At 40.5% G+C, this 23,624-nt stretch overlaps 1 protein-coding gene across 3 annotated transcripts in view; it reads left to right on the top strand.

Annotated features, from left to right (window-relative positions):
- The first annotated feature begins 231 nt into the window (after positions 1–231).
- The window catches only part of PLBD1 (phospholipase B domain containing 1), a 100,213-nt gene continuing 76,820 nt past the window's right edge, over positions 232–23,624 (top strand). The window contains exons 1-3 of one of the 3 annotated variants that reach the window (XM_023741594.1): positions 232–375; positions 912–1,060; positions 21,012–21,074. In XM_023741594.1, the coding sequence (XP_023597362.1) occupies positions 21,050–21,074 (25 nt within the window). In that variant the 5' untranslated portion in view covers positions 232–375; positions 912–1,060; positions 21,012–21,049. Of the gene's footprint in view, positions 433–911; positions 1,061–21,011; positions 21,075–23,624 lie in introns of all 3 variants that reach the window. The other 2 variants (XM_023741593.1, XM_023741595.1) reach the window with 2 other exon arrangements.

Raw genomic sequence — 23,624 nt, 5'->3', positions numbered from 1 at the left:
CTTGTGGTATTTCTGTTATAGCAGCACTAGATACCTAAGACACTAATACATATACTCATCATTTACAATTGCTGTTGGTTAGTCACATTCTGCCCTACTCAGTCTAATCTCAAAAGGGAGGTTCAAGACTTCCTCTTTACTTTATTCTTTTCCGGTGCAGAGAAGTTTAGCTACATATCTGTGAAACCAATGAGGAACTAAAGCTTCCCTATGGGAGGAGAGAATGCAGGGCCTCCTTTCCTTCTTCCTCTTCTTGACTGTCTTGTTCCATTCTGCTGTGACCAGAAAGGCCCAGGGAACAAGGGTGAAATTCGCTGAAAAGAACCATGGGATGACCTGGTGAACATAAGGACTGCTTATCCTTAGTAGAGACAGGTAAACAAGATTCAGATTCCTAAGTCCGGCTCAACTAACAAGAGTGGCAGATGAAATGTAAGTATCTCTTTGGCATTTCATCAATATTAAATCCTTGTAATAGCAACACTGCATTTTGTAACTGGGGAAGCTATGGCTCAGAGGACTTAAAGCAACTTGCTCAATACTCCTAATTGGTGGAGTCAGGATTTGAACCCAGGTCTACCTGTTGGCAAAGTCTCCATTCTGTCTGTTAAGCCCAGCAGGGCGTTTTAATAGCATTCAATGAAAAATGTCTACATTCAGAAGTAGCAGCCATCTTTAGTGTAGTAATGGAAAATTTATTAACTATGAGTGTTTTAAGGCTGTGGGATATCATCATCCCTTTTCGGGAGATCCCGCAGAACTAGAAAGACTATTTCCCAACTCATCCATTTCTGTTTGTGACTCCATCATTCTACTCTCCTATGTTTATTAAGTTGCCTACGATGTGCCAGGGACATCCTTTAATTTAATTCACAACAACTTGTAAAGTAACTATTATCCCTGCTTTACAGATCCTGAGAAGATGAACAACTTGTCTCATACAGCTGCTAAAAGTCAGAGCCAGTATCGGAACTTAGGTTGGCCAAAACAGAGAAGTTATGAGGAGGAAACACCTCTGGCAAGATAATGTTGAATATGACTGTGAGCCTTTGAAGGGAGGGTAATTTGTCTTAGTCAGTATCCCCAAGATACGGCATGTAGTTAAAAATGTTTATTAAATATTTTCTGAATGGTTGAATGAATGAATAAGTAAATTAGGTGTTGGTGAAACCTATAAACAGCTCAGGCATGAGCTCAAGGATGAGTCCCTCAAGCACGCACTTGCCAGTCCAGGCTCAGAGCCTCTAACACTGCTCTGCCTGATCATGTGATCACCAAAGCCAACGATGGAATTGCAACCTTGAGGTTATTATTGACTATTCTTTCTCAATACCACTCATTTAGTATTTGTGTTTAGTCTTTAATCACATTAGAGACGTTGTTTACATTTAGTCATCACCGACCAGTCTAAAAGTTTCTTGCAGGTAGGACTTAACGTCTTACACCTCCTTCTCCCTTCTGTCTCTCAGATACAGAAGTTTATGGGGATTTGGTTGGATGTCTTTTGCTCTTCAGATCCAATTTGTACCCTTGAGAAAAAGGCTTCCCCTAGAGCCGGCACCCTGAATGCAGACTTCCAGATTTCTAAACTGTGAGAAAATAAATTTCTGTCTGTTAAAGCCACCTACCTGTGGTATTTCTGTTATAGCAGCACTAGATAACTAAGACACAAGGTCACTGCTCCTGGGTCCTCTTCACACAGCAATCACTCGCCTCACCCCTTCCAGTTTAGGGGTGATAATGGAGCCTCCACTGTTACTAGCCCTAGGGTGCTGCACCTTGTGGTTTTCCTACACCAGGCCCTCACTTAGGTAATAATCTCTTTGACTGATTTTGTTGCTGGGAACCCTGGGCTCTGCTCAGTGTAACTCCATCAGGCCCAAAAAGACAGAGACCGAGTTGGGAAGAATGAAAGGCAACTTCATTGGCTGGCCAAGCAAGGAGACAGACCCGGCTGCGTGCCATCCAAGACTGCCTCACAGGCAGCTTGTTGAGGCTGGTTTATATAGGCAGGATTAGTTTCGGAATACAAAATGGAGCGCGCACAGGCATTTTAGAAGGAGTAAGCATTTTCTACATCCCGGGTTCGATTCCCCGTGCAGGAGGAACTTAGTCATTATTGTTCATTAGCATGTCAGCTCTCCACCAAGGTGGAGGAGAATTTACCATGCATGAAGCAGTAATGAGCTAAAGGTCATCTGGAAGGCCAGGATGGAGGGCAGGACCTGTTTCAGCCAATTCCGGCTAGCCGGTGCCTGGTTCTCTTTAAGGGGGTCCTGAGGAGGAAAAAAAAGAACTCTAGGAAATGGGCGGGGCGAGAGGCAGTCTTGAGGCTCAGAACAACGGCTCTATGGCTCTAGCCCTGTCTTAATAGTTGGTGTCAGGAAAGGTGGATATTTGATTTGTTATTTATTCTACTCAGGAAGTTTTACTTATCTTTTTGTTATCAATTCTGATTTAATTGCACTGTGGTCTATATACTATTGAGCCTCTGTAAGATGTGACTTCTTGCTTTATGGCCCAGAACACGCTCAATTTTTTTTATTCTAGCACACTTGAAAAATAATATGTGCGTTCTTTATGCAAGATAAATTTTGTCTGTGCTGGCCTTGGCAATGGGAGGGGCATTTAAAACTCTTACTAAAAATAGAACCTTCCTGTTTTCAGCACAAACTGAAAAGAAATTCTTTTTTGTGCGGCACCATCGCACTTCCTCTACTTCTTTAAACAGCCTCTCTCCTGCTATCCCTCACGGTATTTCCTACGGGACTTAAAATGTTCGCGTCCAACATCATTCGAGTTACATTGCTAATAGTTGTTCCAGTAAACAGCAGAGACATTCAGTCTTGTTCCATCTTGTGTCAACTTTTTCTAACTTTAAATTTCTTTACTACATAAGCAGCACATCTTTATTACAGAAAACGTTGAAATCACAGATAATGCAAAAAGAAAATAGGAGACATTCATGTTTCCGTAATAAAGAAAAAAACCACTCAATATTTTATATAAACTTTCATACCTTTTTCTATGTATATACATAGAATTATTTTACATAAATGGACAGTATGCATAATACTTTGGATGGGTGTTACTATAATGTATCTAGCCCTCAAAGGTTCAGACTTATCCCACCCTCACAGCCTACACTGCACTAATTATTTGGCAGTTATGTATTCCCATGCTAATTTTTTTCCTCCGCATGCCCTAACATGGCTTCAGCTTGTGATGCTGCCTCAGCGTGTATTATTTGTACATATTCCAAAATGCATTCTCAGCAGATCACTTGCCTGGAACCTGCCCTGTTCCAGATCTCATCTTTCAAATAACCACAACACTGAAAATCTTGAAATCTATAAAATCACATAGATTAAGATTTCAAAGAGTCACAATACGAAATTGACCCCATGTTGCCCAGATCCCTGTCCGAGACACACAGCTGACCATGCCAACTAACTCCTTTTGTTGTGATTTCAGGCACTTAAAGCAACCTATTTAGCATGCTCTGTTGCTGTTGTTAGGTGCCATTGAGTCAATTTTGACTCATAGCAACCTCCCGAGCAGAACTGCCCCATAGGGTTTTCTTGGCTGTATCTTTACAGAAGCAGGTTGCTAGATCTTTCTCCCACAGAGCTGCTGGGTGGCTTCTAAGAGCCAACTTTTCCATTAGCAGCTGAGCGCTTAACCGTTTGCATCACCTAGATGGAGCAAATATATCAATCATGACAACATGAGTATTTCAGTTTGCATAAATTTTATATTTATTCCTATAAATGAATGCATTGTAGTTTATGTATTCATCACCTATGTTTACCTTGAGCCAGTCCCCAAGGACCTCATCATCTCTTTCAATAAACTGGCTGTAAAAACGGCTTGGGGGCAGTTTCTGACTCCCTCGAACCCCACAAGGGGGAAGAAGAACCTGGATCAACAGCGCAAGGCTGACTCCCATGAGGCGGAGGCCAGACAAGCCTCTCTCTCTGCCATCTTTACTAATTCTGACACCCAGCATCCCTCACACAGCTCTCTCTACTTCTCTGCTGGGTTCAATAATTCATTGCAACGGCCACACAGAACTCAAAGACCACACTCCCAATTATGGGGTTTATTATAAGGGAAGTAACAGTTATAATTCAGGCTCAGGAACACTCAGGATACAGTTCTTTCATCAGGCTAACCTCTCCCCAGCTGTGCTCACAGGCACTCCTCTCCCTGGTCTTCAATCTCTGCCCAGAGGCACTCAGCTTTCTCTCTCTGTGGGCCGGGAAGCCCACCACACCGTCTCCTGCTGCCAGGTCTCCCCAGCTGGTCTCTCCTTCCTTGGTGGTGGTGTGCTCCTCCGTGCTCTGGAATTGGCTCTCTTTGAAGGCAAAACTGACCAATCCCTTTGGTAAACCACAATTACCTATCACACAGTCACTTGGGTGGGAGTTACAAGATCATGGCTAAAAAGGCCACACACAGAAGTAATTAATCACACCGCACCGGCAATCAACTTTCTGCGCTTCCAATCTGAGGATGAAAATCCTGGACCATGGTGACATCACCTAGATAATTTCATCATTGGTAGTGGGCTCCCAGCCACCAGGTTTCTTAAAATATACTGTGTCACTCTGTTTACAGCAATTACTGCTGTGTTCCACTCCCAGGGAAGGAAGTTTTGCCTCCTCCTTGTAGTTTCAAGTGATGGCTTATTTCTTATATCTCAAGCAAATGGGCCAATGAGTTCCAAACATCTTTTTAGTAGTGCATTTTTTTGAATTAAATAGAATATGGGATCTCAGTGCCTTATACCTGAGGGACTTTTAATACCTTTCTCCTGCCTGCTTTCTCCGTTTCTTCTGCTAACACCTACTCACACTTTGAGTTAGATCCAGTTTCACTTCAACTGGGAAGGCTTCTTCCGTGCACCTCACCCCAAGCTATGTGCTTCCTCCTTTGAACTCCCCAAAATACCCTATGCCTATCACACTGTGTTTATCATACTGTATTATAATCATATGCTTATGCCTTGACTGCCCTAAGTGAGATCTTTGAGGGTAGAGCTTCTTTCTTATTCTTCTCGGTATCCCTACTGTCTAGCAAAGTGTCTGACACACATTTTTTTCTACGAATGAATGAATGTCATGTCTAAAACCTTAGCCAAAATTGTAGGTCAAAGACAACTGTATTACTTTATACGTATTTCCATAATGAATATATATGCTTTCATATCTGAATGAGCAAAGCTACCTATCATACTATTACAATGACAAAAACAATAATTTATAATATTTATTGGGCATTTACCATGGTAAGTAGCTTTATATTCATTAGTTTATTTAATTCTCAAGACAGTGCTGTGAGGTAACTATTATTATTGCAAATTTACAAATAAAGACACTGATTCCAGAGCCCAATTTTTTATGCCATATTGCTTGTAGCAAGCATGTCTTATGTGTCAGCTGTGGCTCTCAGCCCCTTGGATTAAACCTGGCTGCAGACTCCACTTTCGCTGTGGTGATTGGCAGCTGTCCCCATGTTTTCTTCAAGCTGTCTCTCTTCTCAGTGATTATGTACTTCTGCATCCATGTCAGTTGTCTCTCTCTTTGACCTCACAAAGTCCCAGACCTGTGACTTAAGAAATTAGGCTCGCTAGAAGGGAAAATAGAGTGAAGGAAGGATTTTGTTTTGTTTTATTTTTCATGATAGAGAGATTGCAGCATGTTCACATGTTTTGCCGAAGGAAAGAGTAAATAGAGAGAGGTCAAAGACAAAGAGGAGAGTAGACAGTTGACAGTATAAAATTGAGTTAGGGTAGAGAAGGGATCTCAGGTGATGAGAGGAAGAATACTTCCCTCATTGTAACAGGCAGGAGCAAGAGATCACAAGTGGAAACCTAGGGATCTGTGTAAGGTTGCTAAAGGGAAGTTGAAGTTTTCACATTATGACTTGTACTTTCTCTTGGTAGTAGGAGGTGGGGCCATCAGCTCAGAAAAGGGAAATGATGGGGGAAGTTTGAAGAGAGTTTGAAATACTTTTGTGGACGTGAGAAATCAAGCTGATCAAAGCAGCATAAAGCATGGGTAGTGCAAATGGTTAAGTGCTGGACTACTAACCTAAAAGTTGGCAGTTCAAACCCACTCAGAAGTGCCTCAGAGTAAGGCCTGGCAATCTGCTTCCAAAAGGTTACAGCCTTGAAAATCCAATGGAGCAGTTCTACTCTGCACACATGGCATCACCATGGGTTGAGATCGACTCATCAACAACAGACAGAGTTGAGGGTCCATCTGAGGTTGAGATTTATGAATGTTTAATGGTTCCAAACCTTTGTGTGGATTGATTTTCTCCATCAGAGCTCAGCTAGTGAAATGGAGGACAGACAAAATAGCTCTATGGATTCATCTAGGTATTTTGTTAGATGGGCTAAAGTGGTAATTGTGATATCGTTAAGAATGGCTTAAATAGGTCCACTGTGATTCAATATGGTACTGTAGAAGTTCCAGCAACTCAATGATGCCACTTCAGTTCTTCTGAAAACAAGCCATTACAATGCCCATAAGTTATTTTAGAAAAGTATGAACATAAAATAGAACCATATCAAACTTTTACCTGATTAAACAGAGTTAAAATTAAAGATTTAAGGGAAGACGAGCTAATATGACTATTATTCAAATCAACGCACCAACCACGAATGCCAAATATGAAGAAATTGAACCACCTTCTGCAGTCTGAAATCAATCAAACATGCAATCAGATTGCATTGATAATTACTGGTGACTGGAATGAGAAAGTTGGAAACAAAGAAGGATCAGTAGTTGGAAAATATGGCCTTGGTGATAGAAATGACACCAGAGATCACATGACAGAATTTTGCAAGACCAATGACCTATTCTTTGGTAATGTGTATTTTTCAACAACGTAAACGGCGACTATACATGTGGACCTCACCAGATGGAATACACAGGAATCATATTGATTACATCTGTGGAAAGAGATGATGAAGAAGTTCAGTATCATCAGTCAGAACAAGGCCAGGGGCTGACTGGAGAATAGACCATCAATTGCTCCTACGCAAGTTTAAGTTGAAGCTGAAGAAAATTAAAACAAGTCCACGAGAGCCAAAATACGACCCTGAGTATATCCCACCTGAATTTAGAGACCATCTCAAGAATAGATTTGATGCATTGAACACTAATGATGAAAGACCAGATGAGTTGTGGGATGACATCAAGGACATCATACATGAAGAAAGCTAGAGGTCATTAAAAAGACAGGAAAGAAAGAAGAGACCAAAATGGATGTCAGAAGAGACTCTGAAAGTTGTTCTTGAACTTCGAGTAGCTAAAGCAAAAGGAAAAAAAGGATGAAGTAAAAGAGCTGAGCAGAAGATTTCAAAGGGTGGCTTGAGAAGACGAGGTAAAGTATCATAATAAAATGTGCAAAGACCTGGAGTTAGAAAACCAAAAGGGAAGAACACACTCAGCATTTCTCAAGCTGAAAGAATTGAAGAAAAAATTCAAGACTTCAGTTGCAATATTGAAGGAATGGGCAAAATATTGAAAGACACAGGAAGCATCCTAAGAAGATGGAAGGAATACATAGTCACTGTACCAAAAAGAATTGGTTGACATTCCACCATTTCAGGAGGTAGCATATAATCAAGAGTCAATGGTATTGAAGGAAAAAATCCAAGCTTCACTGAAGGCATTGGCGAAAAACAAGGCTCCAGGAACTGACAGATAACCAAATGAGATGTTTCAACGAACGGATGCAATGCTGGAAGTGCTCACTCATCTATGCCAAGAAAGTTGGAAGACCGCTACCTGGCCAACCAACTGGAAGACATCGGTAACTGTGCTCATTCCAAAGAAAGGTGATCCAACCGAATGCAGAAATTATCGAGCAATATCATTAACATCACAGGCAAGTAAAATTTTGCTAAAGATAATTCAAAATGGTTGCAGCAGTACATTGACAGGGAACTGCCAGAAATTCAAACTGGATTCAGAAGAGGATGTGGAATGAGAGATATCATTGCTGATATCAGATGGATCTTAGCTGAAAGCAGAGAATACCAGAAAGATGTTTACCTGTGTTTTATTGACTATGCATTAAATATTTGTGAATAATTTATTATGATCCACATAGTCGAATGCAATGCTATGGATAACATTGCAAAGAATGGGAATTCCAGAACACTTAATTGGGGGAAATTCAAAATGGAATAAGAACAGCAATAAATGAAGTTAGCTGTAATACAAATAAATAACATAACCACATTGAAAGGATTGGTAAAAAAAAAAACTAACAGAAGAAAGAGAGAGGGAGAGAGAGAAGGAAGGAAGGAAAGGAGGACAGAATGTCGATCAATGTCTTGCACCATATACAAAATAACGAATTCAAAGTAGATCATACACCTAAAACCTAAGTATATAAAAATTCTAGAGGAAAACACAGGAGAAAATATTTTTAAACTCAATTTACACAAAGATTTAATTTATTTCAAATTAAAACGCAAAAAATGTGATTTATAAAAGAAATATTGGATAAATTCAACTTCATCAAAATTAAGAACGTCTGCTCTTTGAAAGTTGCTGTTAAAAGAATAAAAACATATGCTACGTACCAGCCACAAAAGACAAAATAGATAAATGGGACTTCAACAAAATTAAAAACTTTTGTACATGAAAGGACTTTATTAACAAAGTGAAGAGACAATCTACAGATTGGGAGAAAAACTTTGGGAACTATACATCTGATAAGGGTTTAATATCCGGAATATATAAAGAACTCCTACAACTCAACAATATAAAGAAACCCAAACAAAAAATGGGCAAAGGATATGAAAGGTATACAAATGGCCAGCAAACACATGAAAAGATGCTCAACATCATTATTCATTAGAGAAATGCAAATCAAAACCACAGTGAGATATCACTTCATGCCCACTAAGATGGCCATGATTTAAAAAATGGAAAACAACAGCTGTTGGCAAGGATGTGGAGAAATAGGAACCCTCATCCATTGCTGGTGGGATTGTAAATGTTACAGCCACTATGAAAAACAGCCTAGTGGTTCCTCAAAAAGTTAATCATAAAATTACCATGTTGTTATTGTTAAGTGCCCTCTAATCAGTTCTGACTCATAGCGACCCTAAGAACCACAGAACAAAACACTGCCAGGTCTTACACCATCCTCACAATCATTGCTATGCTTGAACTCATTGTTGCAGCCACTGTGTCAATCCATCTGGTTGAAGGTCTTCTTCTTTTTCAGTGACCCGTTACTTTAGCAAGCATGATGTCCTTCTCCAGGGACTGATCCCTCCTGATAACATGTCCAAAGTACGTGAAAGGAAGTCTTGCCATCCTCGGTTCTAAAGAGCATTCTGGCTGTACTTCTTCCAAGACAGATCTGTTTTTCTTCTGGCAATCTATGGTATATTCAATATTCTTCGCCAACACCGTAATTCAAAGGCATCATTCTTCAGTCTTCCTTATTCATTTTCCAACTTTCGCATGCATATGAGGCAATTGAAAATACCGTGGCTTGGGTCAGGCGCACCTTTGTCCTCAAAATGTCATCTTTGCTTTTGAACACTTTAAAAAGGTCTTTTGCAGCAGGTTTGCCAATGCAATACACTGTTTGATTTCTTGACTGCTGCTTCCACGGGTGTTGATTGTGGATCCAAGTAAAATGAAATCTGTGACAACTTCAATCTTTTGTCCATTTATCATGATGCCACTTACTGGTCTAGTTGCGAGGATCTTTGTTTTCTTTATGTTGAGGTGTAATCCATACTGAAGACTGTAGTCTTCGATCTTCATCAATAAGTGTTTCAAGTCCTCTTCGTTTTCAGCAAGCAAGGTTGTGTCATCTGCTTATCGCAGGTTATTAATGAGTCTTTCTCCAATCCTAATGCCGTGTTCTTCATCATACAGTCCAGTTTCTTGGATTATTTTTCAGCACACAGAATAAGTATGGTGAGAGGATACAATCCTGACACACACCTTTCCTGATTTTACAACATGCAGTATCCCCTTGTTCTGTTCAAATGCCTGCCTCTTGGTGTATGTACAGGTTCCACATTAGCACAGTTAAGTGCTCTGGAAATCCTGTTCTTCACAATATTATCCATAATTTTTTATGATCCACATAGTCAAATGCCTTTGCATAGTCAATAAAACACAGGTAAACATCTTTCTGGTATTCTCTGCTTTCAGCCAAGATCCATCTAATATCAGCAATGATATCCCTTGTTCTATGTCCTCTTCTGAATCTGGCTTGAATTTCAAAATTCCTTGTCTATATACTGCTACAACCATTTTTAATTATTTTTGGCAAATTTTACTTGCATGTGTTATTAATGATATTGTTTGATAATCTGCATTCCATTGGATCAACTTTTTTGCAATTAGCATGAATATGGATCTCTTCCAGTCAGTGTATTCCAGAATTACCGTAAGATCCAGCCATTCCAATCCTAGGTATACCCAAAAGAATTGAAAGCAGGGATTCAAACAGATACTTGTACACCAGGGTTCACTGCAGCACTATTCACAACAGCCTAAAAGTGAAAGACAACCTAAATGTCCATCAACAGATGAATGAATAAACAAAATGTGGTATATACATGCAATGGAATATTACTCTGCCATAAAGAGAAATGAAGTCTTGAAATATGCTACAGAGTGGATGAACCTTAAAAAACATCATGTTGAGTGAAATAAGTCAGTCACAAATGGACAAGTGCTGTAGGATTCCACTTATCTAAAATATCTGTAACAGGGAAATGTATGCAGACCTGAGGTGTTCACCACCTTAGGTCATCTAGTGGTTACTGGGGGCATGTGGGAGGGAGATGGATAAGGGGGCTCCCTTCTTAGGAGACACTGAGACTCTGAACTTCCGTTAAAGGTGATAGAAAAAAGTTGGAAACAGATAACTGTGATGGTTGCACAATATGATGAATACAATTAATGTCACTAAATTGCACATGTGAAGAATATTGAACTGGAAATGTTTTGTAACAAACATATTCACCACAATTTAAAAAAAAAACAAAACAAGGTACAGACTGGAAGATAATATTTTCAAATTACATATCTGGTTAAAGTCTTATATCTACAAAGACTAGTATACAAATGTTCATAGAATCTCTATTTGTAATAGCTGAAAACAAGAAACAACCCAAATGTCCATAAATAGGTGAATGGATAAACACCCTGTGGTATATCCATAAAATAGAAAATTTCTCAGAAATAGGAAGAAACGACACGGATGAATCGCAAAATAATTATGCTAAGAGAAAGAAGCCAGACAAAAAGAATACATACTGTCTTGTGGCATTCATGTAAAATTCTAGAAAATGAAAATTAATTTATAGTGACAGAAGTAATCAGTGGTTTGGGGTGGAGGATGCGAAGGAGTGGGAGGAAAGTATTACTAAGGGAAATAGGCTACTTCTGAGGAGGATATGTTCTTTATTTTGATTGTAATGACGATCTCATGTATGTATACATATGTCAAAACATATCAAATTGTATACTTTAAATATGTACAGTTTATTGTAAGCCAACTATACCTCAGCAATGTGTAAAAAAGATAGCTTACACAACAGAGATCAAATTATCAAAATTCAGAATATGGAAACTCCACAGGACGGCAATCTGGTGTTTTCCACAAATCAACTGTAAATGGGGAAAAACAGGAAGGGGAAGTGGTAGATTAGAAGAGATTTGAGATACAACATATTAATAAAATATAATATGTGGATTTTATTCAGATCCTTATATACAAATCGAATTAAAGTGCTCACTCGCCTATACCAAGAAATTTGGAAGACAGCTACCTGGTCAATTGACTGGAAGAGATCCATATTTATGCCTATTTCAAAGAAAGTGATCCAATCGAATGCAGAAACTATCAAACAATATCATTAATATCACATGCAAGTAAAATTTTGCTGAACATCATTCAAAAGCAGCTGCAGCAGTACATCGATAGGGAACTGCCAGAAATTCAAGTCGGATTCAAACGAGGGTGTGGAACGAGGGTATCATTGCTCATGTCAGATGGATCCTGACTGCAAGTAGAGAATACCAAAAGGTGTTTACCTGTGTTTTATTGACTATGCAAAGGCATTCAACTGTGTGGATCATACAAATTATGGATAACACTGTGAAGAATGGGAATTCCAGAACACTTAATTGTGCTCATGAGTAACCATACACAGAACAAGAGGGAGTCGTTTGAACAGAACCAAGGGATACTGCATGGTTTAAAGTCAGGAAAGGTGTGCATCAGGGTTGTATCCTTTCACCATACTTATTCGATCTGTATGCTGAGCAAATAATCTGAGAACCTGGACTATAGGAAGAAGAACTCGGCATCCGGATTGTAGGAACACTCTTTTAACAACCTGCAATATGCAGATGACACAACTTTGCTTGCTGAAAGTAAAGAGGACTTGAAGCGCTTACTGATGAAGACCAAAGACTACAGCCTTCAGTATGGATTACACCTCAACATAAAGAAAACCAAAATACTCACAACTGGATCCATAAGCAACATCATGATAAACGGAGAAAAGATTGAAGTTGTCAAGGATTTCATTTTACTTGGATCCACAATCAACACTCAGGGAAGCAGCAGTCAAGAAATTAAACGACGCATTGTATTGGGCAAATCCGCTGCCAAAGACCTCTTTAAAGTGTTAAAAAGCAAAGATGTCACCTCGAAGACTAAGATGCATCTGACCCAAGCCATGGTGTTTTCAATCACCTCATATGCGTGCAAAGCTGGACGATAAATAAGGAAGACTGAAGAAGAATTGATGCCTTTGAATTATGGTGTTGGTGAAGAATATTTAATATGCCATATACTGCCAAAAGAACGAACAAATCTGTCTTGGAAGAAATACAGCCAGGATGCTCCATAGAAGCAAGGATGGCAAGACTTCTTGTCCTATACTTTGGACATGTTATCAGGAGGGACCAGTCCCTGGAGAAGGACATCATGCATGGTAGAGGGTCAGCGCAAAAGAGGATAGGTTGACCTCAGAGAGATAGACTGACACAGTGGCTGCAACAGTGGGCTGACGCAGAGCAATGATTGTGAGGATGGCGCAGTACCGGACAGCGTTTCGTTCTGTTGTACATGGGGTTGCTATGAGTCGGGATCGACTCAACGGCACCTAGCAACAACAATAAGGTGGGTGCTGTCATTAATAGTCTCATTGTACAGATGAGGAAACAAAGCCACAGAGGTGGAAAGTTACTTACCTAGTTCATGACAAAGCAAAGATTTGAAACCATTATGATTTAGTTCTAGAGAATACGTATTTTACTATTATGTTTCCCTGCTGGAATAAGGGAGGAAGGTAGGGAAGTCAAAATAAGTGATCTCCTAGGCCATCAAATCCTAGGGTTAACCAGGGGTGTTCCATGAAAGGCGTAATGTATCAAAAAACAAAACTCCAGTGTTATTCTCTCAAGGGCACCAGAACCTCTGTACATGAGGAGCTTAAAAGAAGCAACTTAGTTGAAAGGAGGAGCAGGGAACCTATCTTGAAGATCAAAGAACAAGTATACTGCTTTCATTTAGATTCTAGGTGTTTTTTTGGAAAGGCTTCCTGGAATCTCTTTGCTAGGAGGTTTGGTGAAGTCATTGCATTACTATCGTTCATGTTGTTGGGTGATCCTCCTAACGCTGGAACTCAGTTCCATACAACCCTGCTATCACTTCTACTGAGCTGCTCTGGGGGAAAATAAAATTCTTGCAAGACTTGCCCCTGAGGTAAACTGAAAATACCCCTCCCATCTAAACCTAACTGTTGCTTTTGGCAATGGAGAAGCTTTGGGGGGCGGGGGGTGGGGGGAAGAGTAATAATAACTACAAAAATGGCACAAATGAAACTGTTAATCTGATGAAAGTGTTTATTTGAAGGAAAGAGCTTGATCTGAAATATATTTCATGTTTCATATTATACAATACAGATGTAAAACTGCTGATTCTAGTTATAATCTACGAAAGAGGATTTGTTCAGTCAGGAAACCTTCAGATATTCTGTTTCTGTAAAGTAAAATTTTCTATGGATATTTTAAAGTAAAACTAACCTTACTGGTGTCAACATGGAAAGGGAGATTCGGGAAATGAGAAAAACCAGCTAGAAATCCCATGAACAAATATTTATATTTTCGTTAAAACTTCCTGTCACTCCCTTAAATTAAAAAAAAAAAAAAAAAAAATCTAGCTGAAAAGATCGTTTCTTTTCTTTTCGAAAAGATTCTTTCTTTTTTTTTTTGCCACATCTGTTTGACTTCTGTCCATCTATACATTTAATTTTACTGAACCATTTGGAAATAAGTTGCAGACATCACGTCACTTCACCATAGCACTTGTGTCCCCTAAAAACGAGGACATCCTTTCACATACCCACGGTGCTATTTTCAGACTCGACAAATTTAACAAATATACAGTAATAACCATCTTTCACAGTCTTTATTTATTCAAATGTACACCGTTATCCTCCTCAAAAAAAAAAAAATAAGTCATTTTTAGATATCCTCCACCACCCCGTTCAGGGTCCTATTAAAGATTGCTCATTGCTTCTGATTGTCATGTCTCTTTAGCTGCCTTTAACCTTCTTCGTGTTCTCCCTTCCTTCCTCCCTCCCCCTCCCCCTCCCACCTCTCTCTCTTTCTTTCTTTCTATTGAGTGACATTTTTAGAAGAATAGAGTTCAGCTGGGTTTGCAGATTTAGGACCAGTTACAAAACTAACAACCTGTGATATGCAGATGATACAACCCTGCTGAAAGCGAAGAGGACTTGAAGCACTTACTGATGAAGGTCAAAGACCACAGCCTTCAGTATGGATTACACCTCAACATAAAGAAAACAAAAATCCTCACAATTGGGTCCGTAAGCAACGTCATGATAAACAGTGAAAAGACTGACGTTGTCAAGGATTTCATTTTACTTGGATCTACAGTCAACACCCATGGAAGCAGCAGTCAGTCAAACAACACATTGCATTGGGCAAATCTGCTGCGAAAGACCTCTTTAAAGTGTTTCAAAGCAAAGATGTCACTTTGAGCACTAAAGTGGCCTGGCCCTGGCCATGGTGTTTTCAATCACCGCATATGCATATGGAAGCTGGGCAATGAATAAGGAATACGGAGTTGGAATTGATGCCTTTTAATTATGGTGTTGGCAAAGAATATTGAATATACCATGGACTTCCAGAAGAATGAACAAATCTGTCTTGGAAGAAGTACAGACAGAATGCTCCTTAGAAGCGGGGATGGCAAGACTTTATCTCATGTACTTTGGACTTGTTATCAGGAGGGACCAGTCCCTGAGGAAGGACATCAGGCTTGGTAAAGAAGAGGTCAGCAAAAAAGAGGAAGACCCTCAATGACATGGATTGACACAGTGGCTGCAGCAATAGACTCAAACATAGCAATGATTGTGAGGATGGTGCAGGACCGGGCAGTGTTTCATTCTAACGTACATAGGGTCGCTGTGAGTCAGAACCAATTCGATGGCACCTAACAACACAACAACAACCATACATAACTTGTGAGGTTCAGTGCAAAATGGAATGTGGGACCCTTTGTTCGAAAATCATTAAGAATTTCAGGACAGTGACGACAGAGCATTAAACCAAATGGGTCCATTCAAGTGTGGGGCCTTGCATGGCTACACACCTCAGATGCCCATGAAGCAGGCCCTACCAGATTTTTTATCCTCAAGATTTGATTCAGGTGAAGCATTTTTGCCAAGACTACCACATAAGTGATGTTGTGCACCTCCCATCACATCACATCAGGAGGAACACTCGGATTTGTTTCTTCATCTCAGGAAAGTTTTCTCAGTAGTGTTTGATTAATGCTTCTATTCTAATTAGTTGGATTCATCTTCAGGAGCACATCTCAGGTTGAATTCTGAAGTCTTTTGTGTCTCTTACCTTTACCTCCCTTCTCATTTTTTTCTTTTATCTTCTCCCCCTACTTTTTGCAGACCTTCGTCAATTTGTCTTTAAATTACTGACTCAATTTTCAACAGTGTCAATTGCTGCTCTTTATTGTTAGCATCCAATGAAAATCTGAATTCTATTAAATTTTTACTTTTCTATCAGCTCTTTCTCATTCTGTCCATCTCCTTTTTACATCTCATGGATTTTCTTCTCAACCCATTTTCATTGAATAACTTTTTTTCTGTTTGTACACAGAGGTCCTATTCTCTCACACCCTATAGAGGATGCCAAAGTATTTTTGAAAATTTTCTTTTGCTTCCTAAAATGGATAGATTTTAGATATCTCAGATTTTAGGATGATGCCTCCTTTCCCTCATTCTGAAATTTGTTTTCATAGACTTCATGTTGTGGTAGTAGTTGTTTCTGATGACTCATCTTTAAATTGGAAAAGCTAGCAGACCGTGTTTTACAACAGAGAGAGTATTCAAATACCTCTTGACACCACTCCCTTCTCAGACTACAGGTGTATGGATGATCTTTTCCAAGTAACATTTTTTTGGGTTTTGACCCTAGGTTATGGGTCAAAATTAACTAAGTGTTCATTTCTATCCACTTTCCAAGAATTCAATGCCTGCTAAGATTTTTTTATTGTCTTCATTTAACAATACAAGTAGTAGCTGGATTCATCAAATATTTATCAAGCTCTTTCGTTTATTCATTGTTAGGTTAGCACCGTTCAGCCTTCAATCCTTTCTTATACCTTGAAAGAAGAGCTGTGGATAGTTAATACAGCAATATTTTCATCCACAGTCAAGGTTAAACTCCACTAGAAAAGGGTCGTGGTTTGCTAATGTTTCTTATCTGTCATTTGTACTTCTTTTCTGTGGAATGAAGAGAAGATATTAAAATGTTAAAAGTCAAAGAAGAAAGTAGAGGAAGTCAAGGATGTATCCATCTAGTTTATGAAAGAGCTGGAGGAAGAAGTTTAAGGAAATTGTGAAAAAAATAACAGGGGCAGGCAAAAAAAAAAAAAAATTCTCAAAGTCATGACATTAAAATGTAAGATCCATGAATCCTACATTTGGAAAGTAAAAGACAAAGATAGAAAGAAAAAAGCATAAAGCATAGACAAGAAAAATAAATTAGAATAAAATGTATAATAATGTAGAGTTAGTTCCTATCTAAATAAGTAAAAAGTTTGAAGACCTGGTAAGAGAAATGCAGGGTGGTTTGATGTGAAGGGCCCAGCACCATTCTTCCTCTAAGGATTGAGTCAGCTGCCTGATGGGTGGAGCAGGGTGTAGAAATATTTGGTAATAGAAACTGGAGATAAGTCTAGAATTACCCCAGATAAGAAAAGACTATGTTTAGATGTTCCAGAATATAGCCCATGAAATTGCAAGTTTTGAAAATGAGCCCTGTGGCCCACATTGCAGCTGAGTATTTGGGTTGATGAATCTGAGGCTTACTGATTGGTGCACACCAGATTACAGTATCTTTAAGTTCCCATTGACGGCCATCCCAAGGGCTCAGCAGGGTCTGAGAATGTGCCAAAGGGCCCAGAATAATCTGGGTCAAAATGGAGAGGTTACCAAATGTGTCAGAAACAGCTGCCTGCCCACAAAAAATGTATGCTGTTGTTGCCATACTTACAGATGACGTCCCAGCCAGAGGCTGCATTTCCCAGCCTCTTTGACATATGCTGTTGTTGTTGTTAGATGCCTTGAGTGGGTTCCAACTCATAGCCACCCTACGCACAACAAAACAAAACACTGCCCGGTCCTACGCCATCATCACAATCCTTGCTGTGTTTGAGCCCATTGTTGCAGCCACTGTGTCAATCCATCTCGAGAGTCTTCTTTTACGATGACTCTGCTTTACCAAGCATAACGTCCTTCTCCAGGGACTGGTCCCTCCTGATAACATGACCAAAGTATATGAGATCAGATCTTGCCATCCTCACTTCTAAGGAGGATTCTGTCTGCACTTCTTCTAAGACAGATTTGTTTGTTCTTCTGGCGGTCCATGGTATAGTCAATATTCTTTGCCAACACCACGATTCAAAGGCATCAATTCTTCTTTGGTCTTCCTCATTCATTTTCCAGCTTTCGCATGCATATGAGGCAATTGAAAATCCCATGGCTTGAGTCAGGTGCACATTAGTCCTCAAAGTGACATCTTTGCTTTTGAACACTTTAAAGAGGTCTTTTGCAGCAGATTTGCCCAATGCAATACGTTGTTCGATTTTTTTTTTAATTTTGTTTTTTTAATCGTACTTTAGGTGAAGGTTTACAGAACAAACGTTTCTCATTAAACAGTCAGTACACATATTGTTTTATGACATTGGTTAACAACCCCATGACATGTCAACACTCTCCCTTCTCGACCTTTTTTTTTTTTTTTTGTGAAAATATACGTAGCCAAAGATACACTATTTCAAAAATTTCTACATGTACAATTCAGTGACATCAATTACGTTCTTCCAGTTGTGCTGCTCTTCTCATTTTAGATGAAGGTTCACAGAACAAAATAGTTTCTCATTAAACATTACACATATTGCCCTATGACAATGGTTAAGAACCCCACTACATGTCAACACGTCCTTACTCAACCTCGGGTTCCCTATCACCAGCTTTCCTGTCCCCTTCTGCCTTCTAGTCCTTCTCCCTGTGTTTGATTTCTTGACTGCTGCTTCCATGGGCATTGATTGTGGATCCAAGTAAAATGAAATGCTTGACAAGTTCAATCTTCTCTCTATTTATCATGATGTTGCTTATTGGTTCAGTTGTAAGGATCTTTGTTTTCTTTATGCTGAGGTGTAATCCATACTGTAGACTATAGTCTTTGATCTTCATCAGTAAGTGCTTCAAGTCCTCTTCACTTTCAGCAAGCAAAGTTGTGACATCTGCATATCACAGGTTGTTAATGAGTCTTTCTCCAATACTGATGCCGAGTTCTTCGTATATTCCAGCTTCTCTGATTATCTGCTCAGCATACAGATTGAATAAGTATGGTGAAAGGATACATATAAGTATGGCAATGGATCTAGTTCTAGCCAATAGATTGTGAGCAGAAGTGATTAAGAAGCAGGAGTGTTTTCTTTCCCCTTCTGGCTGGAAGAAAAGACTCCAAGGCCCTTGGGTCATGGTTCTTGCACACAGTTTGGGAATCACAGTGAACTCACAGGGGTACCTATGGTATAATGTAGTAAATACTCAAGGGAAACAGTAATATTAGTAGAGTACACTATAATTAAATCAAGGGGTGTTTTGGGATATTTTAAATTTGTTGAGGGAAACGTAGTACCATCTGTAGGATAGTGAGCAAATTAGTACTATTAAGCTGTTAAACCTAACTACTTAGTAAAAGGAATGTCAGGTATTTCTTTTGGCTTGAGGCCTTGAGACTATATTATTGAGACTCTAAAGTCACTATGAACCAAGCAAGTTTGGAAATCTCTGCCTTAAGGAATGGTGGAGTCAGAAGATGAAAGGCGGCTGTGTTCCTGGAGTTTCGCTTGGAGAAAAGCAACCTACCAATTAAGAACTCCCACGATGGACTGGACTATGAGCCAGAAATAAACGATTGCAATAAACCACTGAACTTTTGAGGGTTTTGTAGCAGCGTTACTCTAACTAATGCACAGAATATGTGGGAATCTAGGCCTGATGCCAAGGCAGAGCTGCGAATGTTAGCGGTGGATTCCTGAGCACCACGATGGAGATGAGATGAGACAAGCCACATGTTAGTGGAGGTCACTTAGCCCAGAGGACAACTCACAGAATAGTTGCCCTTCTCCAATACCAGGTTGATACATAAGCCCCCTGAAACTAAGATCAACCTCAAGGTAAAGGGGGAAAGGAGAAGGGGGAGAGGAAAGATGGTAAGGATTTAGTCCAAATGAGACTTGGTAACCAAACTGGCATTTAAAATTTTCTACCATCGTCAGTAAGGGTTTGAATGCTAAGTTAACTAAACTTTTTGGAAAACAGACAAATATACATTTTTGCACATTTCATTCAGAAGCTGTACAATTTTAAATCCACTACATATATGTTACAGCAAGGAAAGAAATACGGAAGCCACTGTCTCTGTTTCTGCGATAGGTCATCTGGCTATAGATGATATTTATGATTTCTTTTCTCCACTTTCCATGCTCCCGTTGCTTTGGGGCAGCATCTCAGCTGGTTGGAGTTCTTTGCCCACTGGGGTGCAGAGTCTGAGTCCTTGGTGGTACTGCCTAGGTGAAGTTACAACACTTCCATTAACCAGTTCATTAGGACACGGTGATACAAGGGACACCCCCAAGTTCCTTCTACTACCCCCTGTCACTCCTGTGTACCAGTTCTGTTTCTATTTGATAGTCAGGCTCAATCACTGTACTAACCAACACTATAATCCTAATCTTGCCCATTTTTTTAGAGAACCCAAAAAAAGACCAGGTGGCAAGACATGGTGGTGCGGTGGTTAAGCGCTCAGCTGCAAATTGAAGGTTGGTGGTTCAAACTCACCAGTCACTCCACAAGAGAAAGATGTAGCAGTCTGCTTCTGTAAAGATTTACAGCCTTGGAAACCCTATGGAGCGGTTCTATTCTGTCCTATACGGTCACTATGAGTCGGAACCAACTCGATGGCAATGGGTTTTTTTTGTTGTTTCGCAACCTTAAATGACACTTCCTTGGAACTATTATTGTGTCTGGAACCCTTGTGGCATAGTGTTTAAGAGCTCAGCTGTTAACCAAAAGGTGGGCAGTTCAAATCCACCAGCCACTCCTTGGAAACTCTATAGGGCAGTTCTACTCTGCCCTATAGGGTAGGAACCAACTCAATGGCACCTAACAACAACAACAACATTTTTGTGTCTTCTCACGGAAACATATCTCCTCCGTCGCTTACTAAAACCTTTAAACCAGTGAAGTCTGGATTCATGAAAAATTGGTGCCAGAAGGAGGGTAATGGACGATGAGTTGCCAAAACCACAGATGTCCACTGGAGAAGTGATGAAAACATTTCACAGCCAAAATCTTCTGTGGTCCTCCTTGTCCCCTTTAGTGTGAACGAGTTTTGCTGCTCACTTTCCTCCCAGATACATGAAACCTGCACAATTGAAAGAAGGTAAGATTTATTATCATCTAATTCAGTGGTTCTCAACTGGGGGCAATTTTGCTCCCTAGGGACATTTGACAATGTCTGGGGACATTTTTGATAGCCACAATGGGGGGGGGGGCAGTGCTACTGGCATCTAGTGAGTAAAGGTCAAGGAATGCACAGGACAGCCCCTCACAACAAAGAACTATCTGGTTCAAACTGTCAATAGTGCTGAGGTTGAGAAACCCTGATCTAATTAATTTGTTTATATATATAATTTGCTTCCAGCTACTAGAATGCAAGCTCTGTGAAGGCAGGCACTGTTTACACCTCTATGCTTGAAACATGGTAGTCAACAAATATTTGATGACTAAATAATAGATGAATGGATGCCTTGTAGTTCCCATCATGCATTTTTATTTACATTATCAGGACACTTGTCACCCTGAGCGTTAGTAATATGAAGGAGGGTGGTATAGTACATTGTTATGGATTGAGTTGTGTCCCCCAAAAATATGTGTTATAAATGCTAACCTTTGGTCAGCCTTTGGTTATAAAACCATTTGGGAATGGGTTGTCTTTGTTATGTTAATGAGGCAGGATTAATGTACGGTGTGTCTTAAGTCTACCTCTTTTGAGATATAAAAAGAGATTAAACAAGCAAGTGAGCAGAGGAGAGATGGGGTAAGACAGATACCAAGACACAAGGAGATCTCCAAGGAGCCAGGAAGCAGAAGCTGAAGAGACAGGGACTTTCCTCCTGAGCCAACAGAGAAAGAAAGCCTTCCCCTGGAGCTGGCGCTCTGAATTCAGACTTCTAGTCTCCTAAACTGTGAGAAGATAAATTTGTTTGTTAAAGCCACCCACTTGTGGTATTTCTGTTACAGCAACACTGGATAACTAAGACGTATATCTTGACTAAAATATTTGAAGTGGCACAACTTCCTTCAGTGTCTTAATGTAGTTCTCTTCCCAAGATGGCACCACCAAAATGTGCATAATTTTCCTTTGTCTTTATTTTCTAACTTGATGAAAAATGTGCAGTTTTTACAATGTCCTCAGTTCCTTCATTAATAAAATATGATCATCCAGCATGGCGATAGATGCTATCACCAAACAAAATTGCGAGTTGTGTTTCACAGTTTACACAGCGATTTGATGTACTTTTAATAGCTCTGTATCTTTTCTCGAGCCCTGGTGGTGTAATAGTTAAGAGCTTGGCTGCTAACCAAAAAGTTGGCAGTTCGAATCCACCAGCCACTCCTTGGAAACCCTATGGGGCAGTTCTACTCTGTCCTATAAGGTCGCTATGAGTCGGAATGGACTCCATGGCAACGGGCTTTTTTTTGTGGGGGGGTGTTGAGGATCTTTTCTAACAATTACAAATCTATTTTCCTCTCGAGGAAAGGTGTCTCCCTCCCCATTTTCCCTTGAACCTCAATTAAGTTTGGAAGAAAGGCGTACCTTAAGAAGAGTAAGGTGCCTAGGCTCCCACGTGCTTGGTGGGTGGCTTGTCCCCCTCTGGGTCCCCCCACTGTACCTTAAGGATAGCTCTAGACAGCACTAGTGACAACTTCAGTGTACCTTTGTCCCCTTCTTGCCTGTGTAAGTTATGGTCTTAATTGTCTTTATATCACTTGGCACATAAGCTAGGCTCAATAAATGTTTATTAAATGAATAAAAAGTCTGCCTACTTCACAATGTCACCTAGGGCCCCCTTTGCCAACTTCACAATGCCATCTAGGACATAGTTTTGCTCACTTCACAATGTCACTTTCAACTGGCCACTCACAGAAATGGGGATTTCATACGGGTGAGGGAGATCTCCAGTTTCAGACCTGTCTGAATCACACTCCAGTGGTGAGTCAGTCAGTGTAGAAAAAAGCAAAGGATCAAAAATCTTGAGCAGCGGTAACTGGGTTTAGATTAGACACCCTTGTATGGAGGAGTAGTAATCCCCGAGGTGTACGAACAGTGAAGACCTTCCTACTCATTGACTTCTCCAGAATGGCAAAAAATCAGACCGGCTTGTAGGCAGGGGAATGCATTAGTCATGGTGCCTCATCCGTGGCCACTCTGGAGGCAGAGGCTGGTGGTGTTGATGTGACTGATTGATTCAAACCTGGGGCCTCAAAACTGTCCAGAGAAAGTGGCACGCAGCCTCGGCAGATTCCAGCAGCACAACTCAGGAACTATGGCAGCCCAGCCCACAGGTTGCTAGAGGGTCAGACCAAAAGGACCCGCCTTCCCCAGGCCGGCGCTGAGCAGGACGAAGGTTGTAGCCGAGGCCACGTGAGGCTCCCTCGCCTCTAGAAGCCCTTAACAGGCAGGGCTAATGAAACAGTAAAGTTAAGGAAGCCCTAGCCTCTGAGACGCGGCGCCCGGCTGCGGGTCAAAAAGCAACTCTTGCAACAGCTGTCACCGCCGGAGCGGCCTCCCAGTCCAGCCGAGCGCAGGTCACGGCGGCGGAGCGATGTCCAGCCGCAGCCAAGGGGCGCACCTCGGGCTGCCCACGACGCCGGCCCCGCTGCTGCGGTCGCTGTTGCCGCTGCTGATGCTGCTGGCCGCCGCGGCGCC

The sequence above is a fragment of the Trichechus manatus genome, unplaced genomic scaffold, assembly GCF_000243295.1.
Source record: "Trichechus manatus latirostris isolate Lorelei unplaced genomic scaffold, TriManLat1.0 scaffold00184, whole genome shotgun sequence".
Lineage (NCBI taxonomy): Eukaryota > Metazoa > Chordata > Mammalia > Sirenia > Trichechidae > Trichechus > Trichechus manatus.
This window is presented reverse-complemented; position numbering and strand designations above follow the sequence as displayed.